At 44.3% G+C, this 26,887-nt stretch overlaps 1 protein-coding gene across 2 annotated transcripts; it reads right to left on the bottom strand.

Moving 5' to 3' along the window:
• Window positions 1-56: 56 nt before the first annotated feature.
• LOC115205339 (serine/threonine-protein kinase/endoribonuclease IRE1) lies at window positions 57-26,857 on the bottom strand. 2 transcript variants are annotated; one of them, XM_029771201.1, is made up of 23 exons: window positions 26,575-26,857; window positions 19,549-19,669; window positions 16,126-16,159; window positions 15,714-15,786; window positions 14,745-14,817; window positions 12,890-13,012; window positions 11,268-11,369; window positions 10,357-10,618; window positions 9,007-9,085; window positions 7,506-7,665; window positions 7,248-7,363; window positions 6,948-7,151; window positions 6,144-6,387; window positions 5,828-5,918; window positions 5,336-5,525; window positions 5,027-5,126; window positions 4,595-4,794; window positions 4,221-4,368; window positions 3,422-3,549; window positions 3,145-3,268; window positions 2,360-2,427; window positions 1,659-2,271; window positions 57-1,607 (listed from the first exon to the last, which is right to left on the bottom strand). In XM_029771201.1, exons 1-23 carry the CDS (start codon window positions 26,653-26,655, stop codon window positions 1,447-1,449), a joined length of 3,495 nt encoding a protein of 1,164 aa, XP_029627061.1. In that variant the 5' UTR covers window positions 26,656-26,857; the 3' UTR covers window positions 57-1,446. The 2 variants fall into 2 exon arrangements, with proteins under 2 accessions (XP_029627061.1, XP_029627052.1); XM_029771192.1 differs by having other exon boundaries at window positions 57-2,271.
• Between the last annotated feature and the right edge of the window lie 30 nt (window positions 26,858-26,887).

Below are 26,887 nucleotides of genomic sequence, written 5' to 3'. Positions count from 1 at the left end.
GTTATGAACGTAGCATTAGTTCCACAAGCTCAAAATATCTGCAAACTAACACCATAACAGATATTAATGCTGATTTAATTTGGCATTTTCACTCCAACAATGGCAGACATGTTAGCAAAAGGAGACAATTGCAAAACTGAAAGTGGAATATCATAAAACAAACTATTCTTGTATTCAGGATGGCATGTTAGAAATGAAATCTTAACAGTAAAAGGCATCATCAGACGGGACTGCAAAATATTTACGGTTCACTTTTGCACAAAACCATATTCACTTAATTTTAAACAGCTTGCATTAGACAAAATACTGTACATTCTTGGGTTTTTTGATGTACAATGAACAGTACAAAATAAACCTGAAGTAAATGTATTCCACTTAAGAAAATATTAACAAACTATAACAGTTAATTCATGTAATAAATGAAGACCTATTTAACTGGCACTCATTATACAGACAATATGATTGAATAAAACATGTTGTATTGGATCATCATTCATCAAAGCTTGGATGAGAGAACACATCATTCCTCTGACAGCAAAAACCAGAATGTGAAGTGAATACTTTCTGTAATCATCCTATCATGACTTGTAGCTGAACCAGTTTTAGTAAAGGCCTAGTGTGTCAGAGGTCAAGCAAACAAGACTTTGGGTGACGCCCTGCAATAAAAACACAATTAGTACGCCTTGTACCCGATGTACAGCACAACGCTATCAGAGACAAGATAAAAGTAGAAAAGATAAACACATTATGCTTTTACCAGTGTTCAGTTCAAACAACCTTTGGACTATCTGTCCTCGCCTGCACAGGAAGACAGGCACTGAAATAGTATTGATTCAAGACAGAAAAGCAGTCACTAACAGCATCTGCAGCAGTAAGCAAAACTATTTCAGAGAAGTCTACACTCACAGAGCTCCCATACATAACACAGTGTTATTTAAAAAGGCACAATGGCCCCATCCCATGATTTTTAATGATAAAGTCATTATCAAGTCGTCACCTATACAAAAATATATACCTCTTTACAGTGAATAGGCTCATTAAGAGAAATAACAAGATTCCACAGTAAAACTACCATTGTCGACTTGTCTTTCAACAACATTAACAGAAGAATTCCTCCCTTGCTTTGCCAAGTATTTTGTGCCCAACAATACTTGAATACCTCACAATACTTGACATTAGGAGGGACTCCTACCCCCACTAGTTCATTTCAACCCTGGCTTCTTGATGCGTTGAGAGACCTCTGGATGGTTTCATTCGGTGCCATTTTGTCTCAGTCGAGCAGGAAAGGCACTTGGTTTGGGCTGCTGCTCCCCGATGTCGGCAGCTCCCAGGCACTGCAGGCCTGGTCCTCACCAGCACAGGACAGAGCAACAGAGCCCCAGTATGTGTCCACTCGTAAGGCAACGCTCCTCTGTGCAGCACTCATCCACCACCCCTCGTCGGCTCTCAGGCAGGCTCCGTGTCCGGTGTGACTGGATGTGGCAGTATGTGTGGTTCAGGTGGGACAGGATCTGTAAGGGGGGTTTCTGATGGTGTGGGGGGTTCTGAGGGAAACACTGTCTGTGGAGGCAGGTCTGGCAGTGTGGATGAGGGTGGGGGTGATGTAGGCAGTACTGGTTGGACTGGTAATGATGTGGGTGATGTGGGTAATGATGTAGGCAGTACTGGTTGGACTGGTAATGATGTGGGTAATGATGTAGGCAGTACTAGTTGGACTGGTAATGATGTGGCTGATGATGTAGGCAGTACTAGTTGGACTGGTAATGATGTGGGTGATGTGGGTAATGATGTAGGCAGTACTAGTTGGACTGGTAATGATGTGGCTGATGTGGGTAATGATGTAGGCAGTACTAGTTGGACTGGTAATGATGTGGTTGGCACTGACTGTGGGGGTGTTGTTGTGATTGACAGTGACTGTATGAGTGTAGAGTCTGATACGGTCACTGACTGTATGGGTGCTGTGAATGGAATTGTGTTTGACACCATCTCAGGCTGTGAGGGTACTGTATTTGATGGTGTGGGTTCCTCTGGCTGCGACGTGTGTGTCTGCAGCGTGGGTCCGGGGTGTGTGTAGGGAGTCCGTATCCAGGAGAGCTGCTCTGAGCTGGAGTAGTAGGGAAGGAATGACCTCTCGTGGGCACAGGTGCGCATGGCCAGGTAGGTGTGCAGCAGCAGGTGGGGGAAGCGGGAAGTGAAGTAGGAGACAAAGTCATCAGGGATGGAGCCCAGAGTCTCCTGGACCTCTGCTGGTAACTCCCTGTAATGGTGCTTCTATAGGAGGGACAAGAGAAGAATGATTCATATACACGGACATCTAATCTGGTAAACACACATAATTTAGCTGGAAAGACACCCATACCTTGTTTCTCATGGCGCGGAGAAGATCTCTGACAGACCCTCCTTTATATGACCGGAATTTGCGTAGATCTGCCAAGAGAAAATACATGCAATGAATAATCCACACAGTACATTCTAATAATTTATCCAAAAATGTATAATTTATCCTAGAAGTCTCATAATACAGCAAGATTGAAATACCTCACAATGTCCTGGTTTAAAGTTAGATATCCTATAAATATAGTCTACCTGTCAGGAAATCTTCAGCCGACTAGTTCTCCACAATGAAAACTAAAACATAACAAGCTAAATAGACAAAATGACTAACATGCAAATTAAAAGTCATGAATGCAACAGTCACAGCGAACCTTCTCTCACCATTTCTTTCACATACAGTAGCATATTAAGATTAGAACAACCCTATAAAGATGAACACTGTCAACAGGAAGCAAAGCAGCCTTTCAGGTTGAGATGAGCTCAGCTAAATGCTGCAGTCTGGATTGACAGGAAATACAAACCACATCCACAGTAACTGCATTTTATAATCAGTGACTACACTCACATCTCTTCTGCACTTGAGAAACATTAACCCTAACAATCAGGTTCAGTACAAAACTATAGTAGGTCATATAATTTCTTAACTCATGAAATATAAACCCTTTAATTTATTAAATGCACTAGCATAGTAGTAGGGTTAAAACTGAACTCGGACCAGTCTCTTTACCAGTCTACACTCATGATGTGGACAAAGTCTTGTAAGACAGGTATGTGGTTGTAGCTACAACTGATCTCAGGCCAGTCTCTTACCGGTCTGTAGAGGCACTGTGATGTGTTCCCTCCAGTCCAGCTTCACCACGGCCCGCCCCCCTCGCTCCAACTGCCTTACGATTGGTCCGTCCAGCGGCTCCTTCTCTATCCTGTCACTCAAGTCCTACAGGGGAAACCAGATGAAATATGGGTTTTTATTATTTTTTTAAGAAAATGTCGTTATTGGAAAATGTTCCCTTCACAGTTGCATCTCTAGTGCTATACTGATTTATGTGGAACAGTTTTAATAGAAAAAAGTAATGGATTTGATTGTGACCTGGAAGAACTGCAGCTGTTTCTCCAGGCTCCAGAAGAAGGGGTGTTTGAGCACGCTCTCAGCAGAAGGCCTCCTCTGGGGCTCCATATTCAGCATCTGTTCTATCAGGTCTGTGGCCACAATGTCCTCTGGGAAAGACAAGACCAAACACTCAGTCACCATGGGGCGGTGTTGTGGCAGAATTGGGGTGAGCTATTGTCACTTCTCAAGTGTTATGTTATTGTTCTGTGATGTTATGCATTTGATAACTCCTGTTATGTCTGCACCCTAAAACATGGCCATTGTGTTCTGGAACTGTTGCTTGTATAAATAACTGTTGTGTAACAATATGATTGTATTATTACCTTCCACTATATAAGGGACATGTAGCCATTTATTCTTGGAGCTCCTTCCCTGACTGCGATCAGAGAGCGATCTACCTAGCAGCTTCTCGTCTATATTAAAGATTCACTATTATAAATTAGTCTCTGCCTAATCTTTGGATAAAATTTTCCACAACAGCGGCCTCTGATGTGAAACAACTGATTGTCGATGTTTGGGTTTGCATTAAACAAAATTGCAATAACATCTGGACCCTGTCTGTCTATAATAACTAATACTGCCTTTACCAAAACTGTCCAATGTAAACTTATTGTTCTCTTCTTTGTACTTTCAAAGGCTGAACTGATGCTCACCAGCAAAAAACAACTGTTTCTTAGGCAGTCAACATCTTGGTTTAAATCAAATAATTTCCAAACCAATCCTACACCAACTTCCCCTCACCACCTTCCTGTGGAAGAACAGGAAGTGATGTCCTCACCATGTTTGTGGGGCTGTAGCTGGTCCAGGCTGTAGGCTCCCAGCAGTATGTTGGCTTGCCTCTGCAGGGACTTGCCAAAGGGATGACATCCCCAGGACACTACATAGTAGAACACACAGCCTGCAGAGAAGATGTCCACCGTGCACGTCTACAGAGGAAGAGAGAGAGAGAGGTTAGGAGTTCAATAATGGTGTTCTGTTGATGGTTAGCAAACAATGTCTTTGATAAAGGCATGATAAGTATGTAACAGTGAACTGCATTCACACCAATTGAAATTAGTATCAGTGACAGTCACACAGGCCTGTGTTTCATGACAGCTGCTATCTATAAAATCAGGACCAGTCATGTCTCCAGTAGAGAGAGGGACCACTCACAGGGTTGTCCTTGCAGTCCTCACTGAGGACCTCTGGGGCGATCCACCCCTCGGTGCCGGGCACCCCGGACCTCCTGCTGAAGCTGTGTCGGCCCACCGCCAGCTTCTTACACAGGCCAAAGTCGGAGATCATGGCCCGCGCCCGGCCGTGGGCGTTGGGCATGGACACCAGGATGTTGTGGGGCTTCAGGTCTCTGTGCACTGGGGACAGGAAGAGTGGAGAAGATCAGGCTGGAAGAATAACCTGTAACCTAGGAGATCTTAGATGTTTACTGTACCTAGTCCAGCTGCAGTAGTCTTGTGAATCTTATTGAAAATATTACTGCATGGTTTGCCCTAACTAACTTATATAGAAACATTTGAGTATAACCTTTTGTTCTTCATGAAAACCTATATTAAAACCTAGTGGAGGTGCACATCTTGTGATTATTACCTATATTGAGGGAGTGCAGGTGTGCCAGTCCTGACATGGTCTGCTGCAACAGCATCACAGGCTCCAGTCCATGCCGATCAAAATCCTGTCTCTCCACATACTGAAAGAGGAAACACAAAGAGTCCGCATCCAGTGAGTGAGTAAAAGTAACAAGAAGCAAGTTTAAGAGGATGAATTAATTAATAAATAAATAAATGGAAGAGAGGGGACGTTGTAGGGCTTAAGACAACTTTGGAGGGCCAGAAACATTTGGCTCGTGAGCCGGGTGTTGCAGACCCCTGGGTTTGGTGGTCAGTGAGGCTGCAGTACCTCTTGCAGTGAGGCGGCACACAGCTCTATAGCGATGTACTGGAACTGGCGATCCCTCTCTGTACAGAAGTAGCGGATGACGTTAGGGTGCTCGTCCGACTCGCGCAGCAGGTCCACCTCACGGTCAGCAAAGCTGAAGCATTCTGGGAGGATCCTCTTGACTGCCACGGCACGGTTGTCAAACTGACCCCTGGGGGACATAGTAGGGGAAGGTTAGTAGAACATTCCTAAACAGACACTTTACAAAGAAAGGTTGAGTTCTTGTCTGTATGTTTGTAAAACTGAACATTTATCAAAATAAATAAAAAACGAAGGTTGTGTCCCAATTCTCTACCACTTGCACAGAAATAACGGGGATGCGGCCAAAGACTCAAGAGTCTATATGACGAGTAGAGATGATTGAACGACTAACTAAGCAGCCTCAAAAAGACACTTCACTTTAATTTCAATTTGTTACAAAATGTAGATACATTAGCCTGGGTTGAGACTTACTTATACACGATGGTTCCCTCTGCACCGTGTCCCAAAACATTTTTGGGACGGAACGTTATCTTTCCAACTCTGACCATGTTGGAGTCCTCATCTGATAAACCATTAAAAAAAACACATCAGATATTGGAATCAGAAGAGTATTTTACTCTCATTTTCAAAACAATTGCCAGGCATCAAGATGAACAGAGCAGTTCTAGACCTACTGTAAATGTTTGAGTGAGTGAGTGAGTGAGTGAGTGAGTGAGTGAGTGAGTAATTATGTGCATCAATGCATGTTGTCTTTATCAATGTGTGTATCCACTTGTGTCCTCCATACCTCCATCCTCGTGCTCATTGGCGGAGCTGCCCAGCTCAGGCACAGACAGGTTGGAGTGGTTGGATGCACGGGGGGTGATGTTGGGGGTGCCGTTGGGGCTGCTGTGGTCTGAGTCAGCGTCCGGGGCCAGCAGGGGCAGGTCGGTCCCTGGGGGAGGGAACGGCTGTCTCCTCAGGAGATCCAGCCGCTCATCCAACTGCCTCTGGAACTGTTCATGCTGCAGCTGCTGCTGTTTGTGAACACTCTGGGAGGGTGCGTGTGTGTATATATATATATAAAAACAAGGTACATGTATAAGTTAGAGTGTTCATGTGATGCCAGGTATGTGTGATATCTATAACTCTACATTTCAACTAAACTGTGGCCTTACATTTTGCACAGAGCCTACCATCATACTGGAACTAAACTGTGGCTTTACTTCCTACATTTAACACAGAGCCTACCATCATACTGGAACTAAACTGTGGCTTTACTTCCTACATTTAACACAGAGCCTACCATCATACTGGAACTAAACTGTGGCTTTACTTCCTACATTTAACACAGAGCCTACCATCATACTGGAACTAAACTGTGGCTTTACTTCCTACATTTAACACAGAGCCTACCATCATACTGGAACTAAACTGTGGCTTTACTTCCTACATTTAACACAGAGCCTACCATCATACTGGAACTAAACTGTGGCTTTACTTCATACATTCGTCACTCATGTTCAGCTTGTTGACTGACAAATCTGTACAGCCAGGTAGTAACAGCAACAGCCATACACCAGATCACCACTAGGTGTCAGTGCTCCCTCACCTTGGGGTAGACTATGATGAAGGCTACCCAGCCAGCCAGGAGGAAGGTGCTGAAAATGATGGTGGCCATGTCTTTAAGCATGGAGTCCACAGGGGCCTCCACTCTCACCGGTGTGGTCCGCCCCGGCTGCTCCTGGATGGAGGTGACCACCGGGGGGCTGGGGCCCACAGTGGGGCCTTCTCCCATGTCACTCTCATTCACCTTCTAGGGGAGGACGAGGGAGAAGATCTTTTTATACCCCAACAAAATCAAATCAAAGAGGAGAGGTTAGTTGGCATGTTAAAGGACTGAAACACACACCTCCTCTAGGGTCTTCTCTGTGGTGGGGGGGATGACATTGCCCTGCTGGCGTGGGATACTGTCAGGGAACTTCTCCAGGATCTTGTTATGGGCATCAGGAGGCGTCTCATGATGACCTGGGAGAGAAACGCATCCAACCAGCATCATCACTATGATGATATTACAGTGTGTGTAATAACATCTATATAACATCAATAACATTCTTAAAACATCATCATGCTGACACCACTCAAAATGCACAAGAGGAGTGTTTCCTACCTATGAGGAGCAGGTGGTTCCTCATGAAGTTGATGCGGTTGCGTTCCCTCAGGGCAGAGTTGAATTTGACGCTGGTCCTGGGGGTGATCACACACTCCTCCTCCATTGTTACCTCCTGGCTGTTAGGACCCTCCAGCATGGGGAAGGTGCTGCCGCGGGGCTACAGGAGACACACAAACCACTAGATTATGGATCCTTTATTTAACTAGGGAAGTCACCTTGTGATTGACATCCTTTTCAAGTACTAGTAGTTCAATGTTAATATACACTACCTGGACAAAAGCATGTGTACAACTGCTCGTCGAACATCTCATTCCAAAATCATGGGCATTAATATGGAGTTGGTCCCCCCTTTGCTGCTATAACGGCTTCCACTCTTCTAGGAAGGCTTTCCACTAGGTGTCGGATCATTGCTCCAGGGACTTGTTTCCATTCAGCCAAAAGAGCATTATGCACTGATGTTGGACGATTAAGCACTGATGCTCACAGTCTGCGTTCCAATTCATCCTAAAGGTGTTCGATGGGTTTGAGGTCATGGCTTTGTGCAGCCCAGTTAAGTTCTTCCACACTGACCTCAACAAATCATTTCTGTATGGACCTGAAACAGGAAAGGGCCTTCACCCAAACTGTTGCCACAAAGTTGGAAGCACAGAATCGTCTAGAATGTTATTGTATGCTGTAGCGTTAAGATTTACCTTCACTGGAACTAAGGGGCCCGAACCTTGAAAAACAGCCCCAGACAATTATTCCTCCTCCACCAAATTTTACAGTTGGCACTATGCAGTCGGGCAGGTAGCGTTCTCCTGGCATCCACCAAACCCAGATTCATCTGTTGTACTGCCTGATGGTGAAGCGTGATTCATCTCTCCAGAGAACAGGTTTTCACTGCTCCAGAGTCCAATGGCAGCGAGCTTTACACCACTCCAGCTGACGCTTGGCATTGCACATGGTGACCTTAGGCTTGTGTGCAGCTGCTCGGCCATTTCATGGAGCTCCTGACGAACAGTTCTTGTGCTGATGTTGTTTGGAACTCGGTAGAGAGTGTTGCAACCGAGGACAAGTGATTTTTATGCGCTTCAGCACTCAAAAAGCCGAATCCACTCAATTGTGTAGTTTAATGTTGTTAAATGTTGATATAAATGAATACATCCTTTACTTCTTAGAAGGAAACTGAAATAAGTGGGATGTCAAGATCAAATGGATTACGTCAAATTAATCTCAACATCTTATCGTAAATAGATAGAAATAAGGGGTCTTGCTGATACTATCCCATGTTCCTCTGTGCTGCAGGGACCCAGGCCTGAGGGGATTGTGACCTGGGTTGTGGTCAGGTAAACAACCAAACCAACACTAGTGCAGGGTCCCTGTGACTCTTAACTCACATCTTTCATCTTGGGCTAAGAGATCAGCTCCCAGAAGCTTCCAGTTGTTTGGTGATGTTCTAGATTCTGGACGGAATGTCACATTTTGTTCTAACACAGAAGAGCCTAGTGCCACTCACCACGACCGTGACCCCATCATGCACCAGGGAGGGCGATGCGTACAGGCTGGTGGAGTACTTGCCTACGTAGAGTGTGGCCCTGTGAAGACAACAGAACAGGATAGTCTTAATGTTAGCTTTAAACAAGGAAGAGAAGCCTAATAGTCTACCTTAACCAGGACATTTAGAATAGGGAGATTCTCTATTATACTGTAGGCAGCTTTGACTTGAGTCAGAAAACTGCACTATTGGTTACAAACAGACAATTTCACACACACACTACAAGATCACCCACTGAAACTGTTATTTCTCCTTTCTTCTGAAAGCTGGTGAAAATAGAAGTACAAAACTGTATTATGAAACCACAACTGAAAGAGTCCATCTGTGTTGGTTAGATGGGCATCATTTGTTCATAAAGTGATACATCTCTACAAGTCCTGACTACACCACCACTGGCATCAAACATAGATATAAAGAGATCTTCAATACACCCCATCAACGATTCAGAGCCCTGGAATGCATGTCAAAGCTCTAACACGACTGGTAGAGTTGGGGCCAACCCCTGTTCTCAGGATGGGGAGATCAACCGTAACACGTGCTGCTTGCAAAATCAACTTACTCAACCCATCTTAAATTACTTCAGACTTCAAGAGTTCAGCTAAAGCATTTTCAAAGAGGCCCCTGTTAACAAAAGAAATGCCTTGAAGGAAAACAGATTCGGAGTAAATTATTTAATTATTCATAAAAGATAGAAGGAAGTGGCTAAATAAGCGTGATAAACTAATTCAACAGAAGTCAAAGGAGAATGGTCTTGGCAGAAATGCTGTGGCAAATGCTAAAGGGGAGAGGCTCTGCTTGGAGTCTTGCTGAGCATAGACTGGAGCTGATCGAAACCAATCAACATTGTTTATAGAAAAGGGTGGGGCTTCTATTCCTAACCCATCAGGATGGAATCCTCACCCCAGATATGCAAATATATACAGTACCAGTCAAAAGTTTGGAAACACCTGCTCATTCAAGGGGTTTTCTTTATTTTTTACTATTTTCTACATTGCAGAATATATGTGTATGCACATTCAATGCCCATGGCTATGGGAAGATTTGCATGAAAGTTCAAGCTAAAACAGTAGTCAGCTCTACACTTTAAAATACCCACCCCTGGGGGTATTTACTCTAGAAAAACAATGACATGAGGGTAAAATGGAGACTCTTCCCTATTGAAAAGTGACAATGAAAAAGTTTCATCCCATTGTCTGTGTTTTTCTATGAAAGCAAAAGCCACATACAAAGTCATATCTTAAGTCAGGGTTTTGCGGCCTCCGTAGCTGAGTAACTAAAGGGGGACCACTATCGATCACACAGTCTACTTACATGAGCTTGTTCTTGGGCTTCTTCTCCTTGGGGAAGGGATACTTCCACTGCGTGATGCGGCCCACCTCGCCTGACATGAAGGTGAGGTAGCGCAGCGTTTCCACAGCGACGTTGGTGAGCGGCACCTTGCGCAGGCCCTCGCGCTGCCATATGTACATGGCCACCACGGGGGAGTTGTAATTCTGGATCCACTGGACATCACCCGACTCACTGTCCACTGTCACCACCAGTCCGTCACCATTGGAGACAAAGTGGGCCATCTCTATAAGGGGAGGGGGAGAGGGGGGTTACGTAAACTGGGTGTACGTATTGCATCAGTGCAACTATATGAAAGATGACGTGAGGTGGATAATACACATATAGAAAGAGAGGTAGAGAGGGAAAGAGATGGAGATGTGAGGAGAGAGAGAGAAGAATCATATTTAATATATTAGTTTCCTTGATATTGGATGATGTTCAATAGTAATATGTTGTGAGGATAATGACAGTAGAAAATCCTCTCCCTGGATCTATGTCCTATGAGATATGCTTTCAACCAGAGAGCAGGGCCGGGACGATATCAGAAACACAATACACGTTAGTATCATGGCAAGGAAACAAAAACACGAGGCGGATTTAACTTCTTTAGGAAAACAGCCCTGATGTTGGAAACAAACATCATTGTTGTCATCCAGAGTGAGAGGTATTTCTTTTCCAAGCTACAGCACACAATGTTACATCCAGCAGGTTCTTACAGGACCAAAGAGTTACATCTGCTTCCTGTTTTCATTTATGCCATGGAAAATATATTGTGATACTGGCATCATCACAGCCCTACCAGACAGCATATCGCAAACAACTCAGTCTCTCACATACATAGCCTACAGCCTACATTCACTGTCGCTATCGAGAGATATAAAAGCATGTCTTACTGTATTTGGTGTCGTCGTCAGGCAGCGTGGAGGCGTAGTCGAAGTAGGTGGCATTCCAGCGGAGCTGTCTACTCTTGGTGTCGTACATGGTGATAGTGTACTCTGGGGAAGGGACAACATCATATACTGTAGCCTAGAACATGTAGGATATGCCAGAGTAGTGAAACTAAACTCAGGACTCAACCCATGGTGATATTGTGTTTTTAGAAGAAATGGTGAGAGCGCTCATTACAACTATACAGCCATGCTAGCTATGGTGACAACACTGGCCACCTTAGAAAAACACAGGATAACATGACAGAAGTCCAAATTCATGTTCCCCTGACAGGCATCCCACATCTCAAAGCATTTATAGGCTACTTCTTGGACTGCTGCCCTGGCAGCCTGACCTTTACAACCGCCATAAATATCTACAACAAGCCACACACAAGTCATCTGAAGTGACACATCAAAATTAAGCGGATGCCATAGGACACAGGGTATGACAGATCACTGCAGTAATAACTGGGAGTACAAACGGGCATGGGAATGGAAGTAGCGTAGCATTTCCAAGGCAGTAAAGTTGCCCCTAAAGATCCTGGTTAAAATGTCAGAGGGAGAGAAATGTCACTTGCTTTGGCAATGTAAACATATGTTTCCCATGCCAATAAAGCCCCTTAAATTGAAATTGAATTGAAAAGAGGCTTTGCGTCGACACCAGACTTTTACATAAGTGCCATTAGTAGAGAGGGTTGAGGCGTCTGCATGCTTCCCAGCTGAAAAATTTCGGAAGAGTTTGTGCATATATTATGACGACATTTTGTTATGTTTTTTTTTGTTTGTTTTGGTCTTCAGTGAGGGTTTTTGAATGTTCGGGCACACACATTTTTTTCTGGAAGCAAGACGAAGTCGATAGCTGAAGTCTACGCCCCTTCGTCTGAGATTGGTCAACAGTAGGGATTCTTCAATAAAGTCTGTTGTCATTCGACGAGAGACGGCTCATTTTCATGCACATTGTTTCATTGAGAAATAATGCACCAAACATCTTAGTTATTAGATTCAAAATTGGGCAACAAAGATCTCCTCTGCAAAAAAACGTAAAAATGAATGACAGATTCCTTGAGTTAGATCAATTCTGACTATTTTGAGGAAGTGTATACTGACTACGGTGTCTCAAAAAGGACAAATAGTACTACAGCCACTTTTTTCTTGTTGTTTTTCAAGTGACTGTCTTTTAAGGGAGTATGCGAACACACATGTTCGGTTCGCCAAGCTGACTTCGGCTAGCTGCCAGCTGAACTACATGCTGACGCCTTTAGTCAGTACAAACAAATTAGCTGGGATAGGCTGGAGATAAGATACCTATGGAGATTAAGTAAGTAGATTTGGGACTGTGGGGGAAGGATAGGTAGGGCTGACCAGGTGAAGCCAGGAAGAGGCAGGGATGTAGAGGGGACAGGGGTTGGGGGCAAACAGGTCTATCCGTAGAAATGAATAGACAGAACACATCTCTATGAGCCTGGGCCTAACTGAACCTCATAGGTATTGCCCAGTGGCTTAACGGAGAGAAGTGAATAAGGAATATCCCACGGAGACGTTTAGACCCCAAGCCAGCCAGGTGCGTGTGGTCTACAGGTGCCTACCGGTGCGTCCAAGGTAGATCAGGGAGGAGGAGGGACACAGCATCTCAGCAAAGGAGGAAGTGAGGGTCTGCTGCTTCTCCCCTGTCAACAGGTCCACCACATACCACAGGTCCTGCTTCTTACCTGTGCACAAAGTGATAAAAAAAACAGACAACAACATTTATTTTACCTTTATTTAACTAGGCAAGTCAGTTAAGAACAAATTCTTATTTACAATGACGGCCTAGGAACAGTGGGTTAACTGCCTTGTTCAGGGGCAGAACGACAGATTTTTACCTTGTCAGCTCAGGGATTCGATCTTGCAACCTTCCGGTTACTAGTCCAACGCTCTAACCACTAGGTGACCTGCCACCCCATCATGAGTACACAAACACGTGGACACAATAGGGCTGGGTGATATATATCGAATTCATTTGTTTTTATGGGCGTTTATGTCCCCTTCTCATGTCTTTTTGGTCTCGTCTCCTATTCATGCTCAGTTTCTGTCGCGCGCAGCATTGCGTACAACTAGGAGCATTTTAGCCAAAGCCTATTATACAAGCTGTCTAGTCTGTGTTTTAATAAATATGCAATAAGCGTAAAACCACAAATATATACGGAACTGGCAACTCATTCTAGGTAGGCCACTTGATTTCAACATCTGAACCAAGTGGACAGGCTAGCATGCTTTTCAAACAGTTGGAGACGGACAGAAGGGTGTGTTCATAACAATTCAACTGTTCTACCTTGTTAACTAGCAAATAGATACAAGTTGGCTAAACTTGAAATATAAAGATTAGCTGGCTACTCACTAGCACGTGGGCTTGTGCTTGAGAGATTGTGTATGAGACCCGTGTTAATGTTCTATAATGCCTGCTACAAGAAGTGAATCCTTATTAGAGAATGTGCATTATGCATGGTTCTTTTTAGGCCACATCGCCCAGCCCGAGGAAACACAGAGCAGTCAGCCTAATAACATTGTAAAAACCTACTTGTCTCTGGTCTGAAAGCAGAGCCATACATGCAGTTGAACCACATTCAATCTGAGTTGTTTATTATCCTTATTATACTTTGAGTGAATGGGAGGGACAGAGGGCGGGCAACCTCAGTTAAGTACAGGTGGGCTAGACAAGCCCCCAGCATTCTCCCAGAGGGTTTTGGGAGTAAACCTACCTATAGTCTGTTATTAAGAACACCCCATACCCTGGTAGTGCACTGTCTCCCTATTGTGTTGGTGAAGGGAGTGACACTAATCGTTATTCTGGCTGGACTGTAATAACAACGCCTGATGGATTACGAAACAGTGTCCCATCTGCAGTGCTGGTGGCCCCACCCGTGAGTAGGATGTTGTTGGCTGAGCTGCTCCTCAAACTGACTCTGCAGGACGGCTTTAGACTGAAGATTACGATTGTTTGTCTAGCACAGTGTGAGGTGAAAATTGCCATTGGCCAACAGGTTTGACAATTAACACAGAAGATTCTCCCTTTGTGCTCACAGTGGCTTCAGTGAATGGGTGTGAAAACTTCTACAGGACTGAGAAGAAACGGGACATCCATTTTCTCCGCTGAACAATGGCGCGGTAGATAGGTTAGATTACGGTCACGCCTTCGTACCGCAGTATATTCAAAGGAGCAGGGGTTATGATGACCTTGAGGTGAAAGGAATGGAAATGTAGTATAAGGTCTTTTAGTTCTAACAAGATTATACTCATTCATTAGAGGTCAGCCTGATCGGGACTTGAACGATAGTCCCGCTTGGTAGAGTAGATAACCATGACAACGTAGTCCAAACTGTTCCTGGTCTGTTCTAAATGTCTTCATGTCATGTCAGTGTGTGTGTCGTCATATACTCCAGGTCTGAGAGCTGGAAGACTTACCCATGTAGATGATCCCGTCAGAGCTGCGGCAGGGAGACGCCTGGACCAGCTCAGGTATGGTGAAAGGCAGTTTCTGTGGAAAATAGGGAAATGTCCGTTAGCCCACTTGTAAGCATGTTTACTGTGAGTGTATCAATATCAAGGGGTCAATGTTGAGCAATGCTATTTCATCACAAACCACACACACACAGCTACTACAACCACGCCAAACAGAAACATGTGCACACACACACCAATGTGGGCATGACTTGCTTATCTCCGGTGGTTGGCAGATATGCAGTGACCTTCTAGAAAAAGAGGAAACTGTCAGTTCCTCTCTAGTGAGGTGTGACCCTGTTAGTCTAATAAGGGGGTTCAGTGGTTCCTCTAGTGAGGTGTGACCCTGTTAGTCTAATAAGGAGGTTCAGTGGTTCCTCTAGTGAGGGGTGATCCTGTTAGTCTAATAAGGGGGTTCAGTGGTTCCTCTCTAGTGAGGTGTGACCCTGTTAGTCTAATAAGGGGGTTCAGTGGTTCCTCTCTAGTGAGGTGTGACCCTGTTAGTCTAATAAGGAGGTTCAGTGGTTCCTCTCTAGTGAGGGGTGATCCTGTTAGTCTAATAAGGAGGTTCAGTGGTTCCTCTAGTGAGGTGTGACCCTGTTAGTCTAATAAGGAGGTTCAGTGGTTCCTCTCTAGTGATGTGTGACCCTGTTAGTCTAATAAGGGGGTTCAGTGGTTCCTCTAGTGAGGTGTGACCCTGTTAGTCTAATAAGGAGGTTCAGTGGTTCCTCTAGTGAGGGGTGATCCTGTTAGTCTAATAAGGGGGTTCAGTGGTTCCTCTAGTGAGGTGTGACCCTGTTAGTCTAATAAGGGGGTTCAGTGGTTCCTCTCTAGTGATGGTGACCCTGTTCGTCTAATAAGGGGGTTCAGTGGTTCCTCTCTAGTGATGGTGACCCTGTTAGTCTAATAAGGGGGTTCAGTGGTTCCTCTTACAGTCAGTCCCTCGTTGTTCTTCCCTCCTAGAGAGTACAGGCTGCCATCATTAGGGTCAGGCAGAAAAGCTGGCCTACGGCGAGAGAGAGAGATGGGGTAGAGAATGTTAACACTCCGACAGATCATACATACTTCAAGGTGAAGTGTGTTGTGACACCTGTGCACTATAGGCCTAAATAAAGTTGGATTTGATTGTTGCATAGGGCTTACACATTTTCAGATCAGTCATCAATGAACCCGGTTGTATTTTGAATAGAGTACTGTCTTATTGCTCAAGCAGAACAGGACAAAACACAGTTATGCATGCTCAGCACATTGTGTTAATTTCCTGTTGCACTCAATACACTACGACACCCAAACTGACAGACTCGCACACAAAAACTGACAAACACACACACTTTAGGATACTTACTCTGCCACATGCGTTGGGACCTGCAGAACAGGATCTGTCCACAGAAGAAAACGGAAGAAAATGTGCCTTTCAGTCATCAGTGCCATGAATAGTACACTACAAATGATGACAGTACCGGTTGATCAAGAATCAGCAGCATGTATACAGTACACAATATGAACCACTACACTGCTGTCTTTCCTGTTTGAATATAAACCCCATAGTTCTTCAGTCCATAAACAATTACTCCCAAACACAGAATTAACTCAGAAGGTTTACTGAAAACGTTAAGGTCAGGGACCTTTCACTCTCTGATCTTGAGAAAGGAAAAATTAAGGATCCAGCTTTAATATCTCAAATATTTTTAATTGTGCTCCTAAATTAATCTTTGTGTGCGTCTATATTTTTCAACTTCCGCCACACATGCTCCTTGTAAAAATGGTCAGCATAGACCCCTGCATTGTTGGTCTCAGGTTAAGCGGCTCCTTAAACCGCACTTGTCCTAACTGATAAGAGCCCCTTATTTATCTAATGACAACAGTATAGCCTAAATAAACAGTGGCCAGTAGCCCACAGGGGTACATTAATACTAACTGTAAAGACCCAGGTCGTATTCTGAACTTCGCAGCTAGCAATGTATTGTATAGAGCGGACATGATTCCCTATTCTACATGATAGAGAAGCAGGTCTGTTCTACATCATATATTACTATCTGAATGTCCTGTAATGTCACACCCCACTGAATGTGATACAGCACCCAGGCCACCCTGCCAAACGGGACACACAGGGAGCAGGGCGTGATGACATTACTACTAGACAAACACACACAGTGGCCGCGGAGTCCACGAGGTCAGCCAGATGGAACCTCTGCTCTGACTGGCAGAGGTCTGTGCTGGGTGGTTTACCTGGAACTGCGTTTACACAGGTAGCCCAATTGTGATCTTTTTATTTATTTTTATTAATTGGTCCTTTGACCAGTCATATCAGCTTTGAAAAAGTTCTGATTTGAGAAGAACAATTAGTGGGAAGAAGGGGGAAAAAATCTGAATTGGGCTGCTTGTGTATATGGATGGCTGTATTACCAAGGAATATTCAGTAGGGAACAATACTCAGAACATCGTAGATGGAACAACAAAGCCCACCTATGGAAATACTAGGGTATACAAATGATTATGATCATGACTGGTGGTGATGACATCTTTTATGGATGACCATGCTGGAGATGTTTTTTAGTAGAACGTTTTCTCCATTTGTAATAATAGAGCCGTGTTCTGACCTCAATGTTCTTTCCCTTCACTGAATATGCACCTCACCTGATAGCGTAACTGTTTGGGAGGACACACTGACTATTAATGTGTGTGTTGTATGAAAGAGTATACTTGGCCGGTGTGTCATAAATGTCACTGGTAGGTGCAGCAGGGTCAAGACAGTGATGCGACGTTTTATCCACGCCTAGCATTTATCCTAGCAACATTCAAAGCCGCGCTGATTGGTCAGAGTTCAGTTGTTCGTGCGTTTTAAAAGAACAAACGCTACAGACAGAATCGCCACCAAAACATTGCCATCCATACTTTGCATTACCCCTGAATTTGGATATGAAGTTGCATTTGACTTATGTAGCTTTTTAGTTATTGACTGCAACCAGCCTGATTGACCAGATGGATAGCATTGACGTCATGGATAGTTTAATTGTTTTTGGAGATAAGCAAGCTGTGAAGTGTGTTATCGCTAGCTTACATCGCCGATTGGGCTGAAGCTGTCTAGTAGTGCGTTGACCACACTAGGAGTTCGAAATGTTTACAAAATTACTATTGAGATACTTAGCTACATGACATTTGTGCTAGTAGGCAACTAAAATAGATGCTAGCTCCATTCATTTACTGACAATAATGTAATGTTAGCCATCTACAGTCACTTGTTGCTCGCCTTTAGCTTAGCTAATTTCAAAACGAGTATGCATCTCCCGCGGTTCATAGCATGGCAGGCACGAGCAAACTACGAACTTCTGCGCATTTACGTAATCAGTATCTCTGACCAATCAGCACGGCTTTGAATGTTGCTAGGTTACTTGTGGGCGTGGTTTCGCCCCATAAAAAGGACACACCAGGGATGGGACTCATGCCAACCCTGGGTTGGGTCTACCTGCTGGGCCTGAGTGACAGGTTCCTACCTCCCGCCAGGCTCCTTCTGTGGGCATTAGTCAGTTAGGCCTCAGGGAAGACCTGCCTACCCCCTGGATGTGGGCTTTAGTTAGTTAGGGAAGACCTGCCTACCTCCTGGATGTGGGCTTTAGTTAGTTATGCCTCAGGGAAGACAGCAGATGTTTGAGAAAGGCGACCCGGTGCTATCCCTGTCCATGTTCATATTAAAAGCGCATTTTGAGGAAACACAGGGCTCAGATGGGACCGATTCCATATTCTCATGTTTATTAATGATGTTCTACGGTATCAGGTGTGACTCGCTGGTTTGACATGAAAGGTCAACCATTTGTGATCCACTGTTTCCCTGTTATTCAGCCCATCTGATACGGTTTGCATTTGTTGTTCACCTTGAATCCGAAATGGTGTTTCAGTAACGTTACTAGCCTAGCTACATGACTTCTAGTAAATGGACCCTGCATTAGTATGCTAATCATACCAATGCTCATTCTGACCATGTAATCTCAGACAGGATGTTTAGATATGAAAGTGTTTTTTGTTTTATTAAGTACAGCCTTTCTTGCAAGCTCTTTTCCAACAACGCAGTAATCATTATCAGTAGTACTATAAAATAAAAGTTGAACAAAAACAAGAGAAATATAAATACAGCAGAGCAGTTCACCCCTGCCTATTATATCTGTCCCACTCTCTCCAGGTTAATGATTACCAGGTTAGCATGTGTGAGCAAAGCATTTACTCATGCGCCGGGAGAGCAGAAAATACTGTGAAAACACCCACCATTATCTAAACCCAGAAATGCCTCAGAAATACCATTTACACAGTGAAAATGTATCTGTCAATCCATCCCTTTATGAGAGGTAGGCCTGAGAATAACACAGCTACCGTAGTTTATGATTGACAGCCTACTCCCACGCTCACTAGAGCAGTGTTGATTTCTCTAACCATTCAGTACCTCAATAGCTGTAATTACAATATTACTACATGCAATGATACGCAGCTGAGGTAAAAAAGTAGGCCGACACGTGCATTCCTCCCCACTGCCTCGTACACTGTGTGATTAATTCTCAAAATAATGTTTCTGCTCTGAATCTGGTTTCCACCATTCAACAAAAGACGAAGCACAGAACTGGTCTTCACTTTCACAAACTAAAGGGTCTCAATTGTGATCCTTGTGGAACAACAATGGCGCTTTGTTTCGCAGGTGTAACCCAAACAGCACCTAAAGATTGATAGAGACACAAACAAAAGGTGCTAGTGAATTACTCAGGACTCTCTTCTTCCTTACCTTCTTTCAGCGTCCATTTGATAGAGCCTGATTTCTTGCTGACAGCGTGTAGGTTTCCATCCAGGGTGGACACAAAGAGCAGGCTTTCGGGGAGGGAGACGGTGCTGGCGCGGCAGAAACTCTGCAAGACAGAACACAAAATACTGTTAAAGCACATCTATAGGGGAACAGAAGATAGTCTTCTTTAGTGGTATTCAACATAAGCCAAGGGCCTAATCTTAGTATTCACCTCTTTCAAAAAGAGTTTAATCTACAGCCAATGCAAGTACATTCTGTCGACCAAAGAGCTCTGGCCATATCAGCCCTGATATGACCATGACCTCTATGGCTAGACACTATAATAATGGAAACTATAGCCATATCAGAGCCAAGGCCACATGTGTGCCGTTGTATTGTATACGTGATGAATGGTTGCTACTAATTAAACTGTGGTATTATTGAACACTGATTCATAATCAGTTTGATCATACCTAACTACCTATAAAATAGTCTACACTACATAGGAATACAGGCAATGTGCTGCCATAACAGAGAACCTCCTGCAGTTTATAAGGCCCCAGAGGAATGCCAATACTGAGAAGGACTGTTTTCCTCATTAACTGAATACATATCCTGAATACTACCACTAGAATGGGACGGGGGGGGGGGCTGCAGGGAAGCAGAGGGTTAACTGCTGCCCCAAATCGCAAAACATTACCCCCTCCTCAAACTGGCTGTGTAAAACACTTAGGAGCAGATGAGGGGTTAGGTCTCGCTAGCTACCTGCCTGCCTGAGTGGGAGTTAAGGCTTCTGCATGCTTCAGTTCATCTGTGCTCTCATAGTCCCTAACAAGACCTTCGCTTGAAAAATTAGAAAAGGATCAATAGTACTATCTGACCATCTTGAGACACCAAGTCAGAATTCATCTAAAAGATTACTCATGAAATCTGTCATAAATTTAAAAAAATTCCAAGGAGATCTTAGTCGCGCAATTTTGCACCTAGTTAAGATAGCTGTTTGGTGCAGTATTTAGAGAGTGAAAAAAATTGCATAAATTGTCTCAAACGCTTAATTGAAGAATCCTTACTGTCGACCAATCACAAGACGAAGGGGCATAGAGACTTCTGCTTGCCTCTTTTTCCCCCCATGTGCACAGCTGATGAACTGTTCCAAACTGTTTCGGGTGGGAAGCATGCCTTTAGCCGAAAAGGCCAAGTTATGCTTGATCCGAAAAATGTGGTCGGAGGCTTTGTATGGAGGGGTGTGACTGCATTGCGGAGCCTCTCGAGGCACGCAGAGGCCAAATCAAGCTCTGTACCTCATCGCCGTGTGCCTCATTTTTATTTATTTTAACAATGCGGAGGGCTCTGTATAGCGCCGCATTGACATGATTGGTTGACAGTAGGTTGGGGGCGGTAGGTCCTATATAAAACAAACTCACTCCCTTGACAACTTTCTTCACAATAGCTCTGCTCCGCTAAGCCCAATAAGCATGAAAGCTCTGAAGGACTGGAGGCTGCTTTGGCAGTAAATGCTGTATGGCACTTCAGACATTAGATTGATCATGCAGAGCCTTTAATTTAACAAAGTTGTTTTCAAAAGGGAGTCTGTGATAAGATGTGGGGAGAAGGCTAGGTAAGGGTCTGCGGGTCAGGACTGGGAGACTGAAGAGTGGGGAGGAAGGCTAGGTAAGGGTCTGCGGGTCAGGACTGGGAGACTGAAGAGTGGGGAGGAAGGCTAGGTAAGGGTCTGCGGGTCAGGACTGGGAGACTGAAGAGTGGGGAGGAAGGCTAGGTAATGGTCTGCGGGTCAGGACTGGGAGACTGAAGAGTGGGGGAGGAAGGCTAGGTAAGGGTCTGCGGGTCAGGACTGGGAGACTGAAGAGTGGGGAGGAAGGCTAGGTAAGGGTCTGCGGGTCAGGACTGGGAGACTGAAGAGTGGGGAGGAAGGCTAGGTAAGGGTCTGCGGGTCAGGACTGGGAGACTGAAGAGTGGGGAGGAAGGCTAGGTATGGGTCTGCGGGTCAGGACTGGGAGAATGAAGAGTGGGGAGGAAGGCTAGGTAAGGGTCTGCGGGTCAGGACTGGGAGACTGAAGAGTGGGGAGGAAGGCTAGGTAAGGGTCTGCGGGTCAGGACTGGGAGAATGAAGAGTGGGGAGGAAGGCTAGGTAAGGGTCTGCGGGTCAGGACTGGGAGACTGAAGAGTGGGGAGGAAGGCTAGGTAAGGGTCTGCGGGTCAGGACTGGGAGAATGAAGAGTGGGGAGGAAGGCTAGGTAAGGGTCTGCGGGTCAGGACTGGGAGACTGAAGAGTGGGGAGGAAGGCTAGGTAAGGGTCTGCGGGTCAGGACTGGGAGAATGAAGAGTGGGGAGGAAGGCTAGGTAAGGGTCTGCGGGTCAGGACTGGGAGACTGAAGAGTGCAGCTAGTGCACAAAGGCTGTGAGGAGGAACACGTGTGCCAAGATTCAAGAACTTCTGCAAAAGAGCCACGCTGCTGTCTGCAAAATCACCAATATCACAATTTTGGCTCCCGAGTGGAGCGGCGGTCTAAGGCACTGCATCTCAGTGCAAGAGGTGTCATTACAGACCCTGGTTCGATTCTAGGCTGTATCACAACTGGCCGTGTTAGGGAGTCCCATAGGGCGGCGCACAATTTGCCCAGTGTCGTCCGGGGTAGGCAGTCATTGTAAATAATTATTTGTTCTTAACTGACTTGCCTAGTTAAATAAAGGTTACTTTAAAAAATATTGGGCTGATAAAGCAAGCATGGTCAGCTTTACTGGGAGAAATGTGTTTCACAGTCACCGCACAGACGAAGAGGGCTGAGATGGACATGTGAATGTGTTTCTCTCCAGTCCTTCTCATATCACTCTCTCTGGGAGAGGGACACAAGCCCACATGGGCAGACCTTGACTGGGTTCAGTAGCACAACATGGACAGCAATTTTGGAGAGAGGGAATGAAACAACCAAAGAAAGAGAAATATATGCAGGCGTAAGTGGGTGTATGCCGCGCCTGAATCACTGACCACACTTTAAGCTCTGACAGAGGCCCGGTCAAGCCAAGGGGGTGTTTCTCTCCTTGGAAGTCTCTGTGGTCAGTGAGTGCAAGGGATCATTTAAAAAAAAAAACATCACACTGATATGCGATCCGTAGTCTTCATTTTGATTTTGGCACAGGAAGAGGCCGGGTGGGGGTGTCTGTACTGTAGAGTGCTCTGGCTGCTCAAGGGTTTTGACTAGATGGGATACAGTTTTTGTAAGATTTTACCTTTCCCTAGCAGATTAGGAGAACTTATGCAGCAGGTTAGGATAATTAACGTAGCAGGTTAAGGTTAGGAAGGATTAGGGATAGCTAAAATACACCAAAAAATATAAAACATTTTGACATTCATTTCACAAAAGCTATACATCTCTTATAGCCATGACCCAGCTAAAGGAGGCAGCTAGGGCCAGAGGGATTTTAATACCGTGCCTGACTTTCTGTGTACCAACCTACTCCACTAACCCCACCCCCACTCCTCCAGCCGAAACAAAGTTAGGACAGTAGAACATAGAATTGAATGGTCTTAATTCAATGGGATGAAACTTCCCCACGAAGGGCCCTCAGGATAGTATAACTAGCCCGTGCTGTTTCTGTTAAAGGCAGATACTGATCTATAATTACTCGAGGCCCCTACCCAGCACTCACACTTACAAGGGAGAACTAGGCCTAAGTGCTGTTAGGCCAGACACCAATGTGGCCCCCCCACCACAACCAGCGAGCCAGAGCCTGAGGAACACATGGCATCCAGAACAACAGAGTACACTCAGTGAATCACCCCTGGCCTTCTATGAATCAGACAGCCTTGTTATGTCGTCTTTCCTTCCCAGCCGTCTAGTCTCCGAAATGGACCAGACCAAACACACTCGGCCTGCTGGAGTAATGAAAGAAAACCAAGGTTACTGTATAAAGCTAGGCTTATCTGATGAAATCAATGCAATAATATAACCTAACCACTTCACTAATGGTGCTGTTTGCTAGCTACAGCTCATTTATTTAGCAGTTTATCTTAAAATGTATTTGGTAAAAAAGGAAACGTGTGTGTTCCTGGTTTGTTTGTTCAGTTAACCCTGCTGTAATCTTACAGTCTACACACCAGAGAGAGCTTGTGTCAATAGTGGGACACCTGTGGTTGTTCCCACTGGCTTATCACCTCATAAGAACTGTACCAGGAACAGTAAAACAATAACCATCAATGTCGATTTTCTTATTATTCATCCACACAAACATCCAGCCTGCTCTCAGTTTCAAAATAACATCTCTGGAACATATGTCGGACGGTTGGAGTTTGTGAGAAGCAGCACTATCTTCGAAACAACGTTAACACCGTCAGGCTAAAAGTACATCCTTGGAACATCTGTACGCGATTGTTAGGCTATACGGTATGATTGATAGTATAGTGGAGGGGAGTTCAGTATCTGGGAGCGGGAAGTAGAGAGAAGGGGTCATTGGAGCAGGCCCCGTTTGGTTTACATGTACTATGCTTTTTACCAGGGAAAGAAGTCAGACATTGCGTAACACTGCTAGGGTTACATAATGTACTCGAACTTGTGTGATGAACAATTCTTGGCAGGTTCCGAGCTTTCACTCTGCCTCTCTCCCTCTGCAATGAGCCATGTTCCATTAGAGAGACAGAATGAACATGCCTAAGAGTTCTCGTGCAGTGGTATCAGGAACATGTGATTGGCAGGTTTCCCACCGTTAGTCAATAGGAATCAAGCCTTCCAGGGAAGAGGGAACACAAAAGAGGGGAAACAAGTACTTTTTCAGTGTAATGTAATGCTACTGATGCTTAGCGCTAAAGGTCTCACTGGTAGAAACAGGTGAGAAAGTGTTATTTTTTTTTAACATTGCATCTAGGCTTAATGTGTTCAAATGTGATACAAAGTAGGGACCAGATGTATGCTAGTTCTCCACCACTACTGGAATCACTAAGTGAGGCACTAGCCTACAGAATTCACAGGCCTAATCAAAAAGAGAGTGAAAAACATTGACACTAGATGCACCCTCCAGAAGGGACATGGAGAACAGAAACCGGACACGGTACAAGCTGCTTCAGAAATACTTAGTGGAACTGAATGTAGAAATGACCTTCCAACCCAAATCCGCAGGATCCCTGTTAACTGACCTACTATATCAGAACAGACCATTGCCTTGAAGAGGTGTTATTGACCAGGCAACTTTTACAATTGTACAAGGTAATTAATGCTTCACTCTATCGAGTGCTTTATCAACCTTGCCTCCATTAATTCACCTTCAATGGAACATTTCCAAAACAGTTCTGAATGTTTCCTCCCATTTGTAGACTTGCTGTAGCGCTCACAGTTGGTGTGCAGGCATGAATTAAGACAGGAACTGATGACTCTCATTATCATTTCACTTCTGGTGACCACAGATCAAAATCTAAGAGGAATGTTTTTTGAGAAGGGAAGAAATAAACTGACATGGTGTACAAATGGCCATGCATGACAGGTTATGTATATTTTGTGTTGAACCTGCGTGTCCCATCTTGAGCATCTTGCCCTCAACACCACCTTGCATTAAATTTCACTGTGGTTTCATTTTAATTGTCTACTTGTTTGCCCACATGCAATGCAACGTAGGCAGGTCGGATGGCCAGATATTAGTGTGTGCAGAGACTTAAAACATCAAGCATGTTTGTGTTGTGATTTCTCTGTGCATGGCCATTTGAGCTCCCTTCCATTCGTCAACATTCAGTGGCACAGTCTCTGCCGCAGCTGCATGTAGACCCTAATACAGCTAGAAAAGTACCTGCACAGCCATTGGCCTTGTGATAAGATAGGAAGCACACACACACAGTCAAAAAGAGTATACACAGACTGAACTCTGTCTATACGCACATGTAGCACGGCCTACAAGTATAGCTGGGACAATAAACCGACCACTTATCATGGACATTTTGCTGATCTCATTCATTATGATAAATAACCTATAGGGGCCTACTAGAGAAATGTGAAGTTTTAAATTAAATAAGTTTGCTAATAGGGGTGATTGTTGATGGGACAATTGAAAGCTACAACATACTACAAGTAGAGTATTAAGGGTAATAAATAAAAACTGTGCACATTAATGTTAAACTTATCGTTCAATTTGTTGTTATCATGACAAGTCAATTTATCATTATATGGATTTTTGTCCATATCGCCCAGCTCCACCTACACGTCTGACTGCAAGAGTGTGAGCACAACCAGAACAAGCATGCTGAATTACTAGGCACTGAGTGTGTTTAAACAAACATCCCTGCACTGCTATTCATAAAGCTGCATGTTGGATAGTGCTTCAAAATGTAACTATCACAATATTTTTATTTTAAGTTTTTTCCCCCAATTTAAAAAGAACATTTAACACAGAGCAATGGTCTTGTTCAAGTAACCAGTGAGGTGGTGGAACTTCACCTGATTGGTCTTTACTGACAGATTCTTTACATGGGGGTCTAAAGTCTAATCATATCAATTTAGCTAGGGTCCCTAGCCTGGCTAATGCCTTGGCTTCATCTTTATGGCATGATTCGATTAGCCAACTAGTGTGACTTAATGGCTAGGTTGGTTGAATAAATGCTGTACACTACATTATCTGTTACATTATCTGTAACATTACCCCTACTACAAAAACAGGAGACTAGCTAATACTACAGTAGTTACTTCAAGCAATTTTACAACATACAATATTGGCCGTAGCTTAGTTGGAGTCGACACTAGTTAGTTAGGCATAAATATATAACTGGTTGTTGTTCTTAACTGACTTGCCTAGTTAAATAAAGGTAAAATAAAAAAAGATAGCCAACCAGCTAAGGATACGAGCTAGCTAGCTAATAACAATTTAGCCAAAAAATATCAGCTAGCTAACTAGTAGTAAATATTAGCTAGGTAGTGCCATGCCCGTCTTTTCTCTTGTTAGTTAACCCCTAAACCCATTAGCTAACTAGCTAGCCAATATGTCAATTCCTCCCACTAAGGTTCAGTATCGTAAGTTAGGTTAGCTACTTACCATTTGAAGTGGGTCAATACTACACAGTAACGTGAAAATGCACCACAATAGGGCCCGACTGCTAACCGTCCAGTCCATCATACAGTCCAGACGGGGTAGTACGAGTTACATAGAATGCAATGCGTCGATACAACCAAGTTTTAAAGAGGGCATTCCCAAAGAGTTACGGTATCAAAACATTTCAGTTTGTCTGTTGCGTTGCTACTCTTCTAAGCTTCAGTAATCAAGTGTCTTTGGCTCTGTGCATCTTCCTGAAATGAATATGTGGAGGTTGGATTTAGATTGCGATGTCCGAAACAGTGGAGGAGGGGGG

This window comes from Salmo trutta, chromosome 1 (assembly GCF_901001165.1).
Source record: "Salmo trutta chromosome 1, fSalTru1.1, whole genome shotgun sequence".
NCBI classification, from domain to species: Eukaryota; Metazoa; Chordata; class Actinopteri; order Salmoniformes; family Salmonidae; genus Salmo; species Salmo trutta.
The sequence above is the reverse complement of the archived record's forward strand: the minus strand, read 5'-3'. Positions and strand labels throughout refer to the sequence as shown.

What these genes read in the sequence shown, in the direction of transcription:
- LOC115205339 (XM_029771192.1), bottom strand. Translation starts at nt 26,655, where the DNA reads ATGATGGACTGGACGGTTAGCAGTCGGGCCCTATTGTGGTGCATTTTC. An exon ending in GTCCCAACGCATGTGGCAGA is followed by an intron (nt 15,787 to 16,125) that starts GTAAGTATCCTA and finishes CTCTCGCCGTAG; the next exon opens with GCCAGCTTTTCTGCCTGACC. An exon ending in TGACGGGATCATCTACATGG is followed by an intron (nt 13,013 to 14,744) that starts GTAAGTCTTCCA and finishes CTTTGTGCACAG; the next exon opens with GTAAGAAGCAGGACCTGTGG.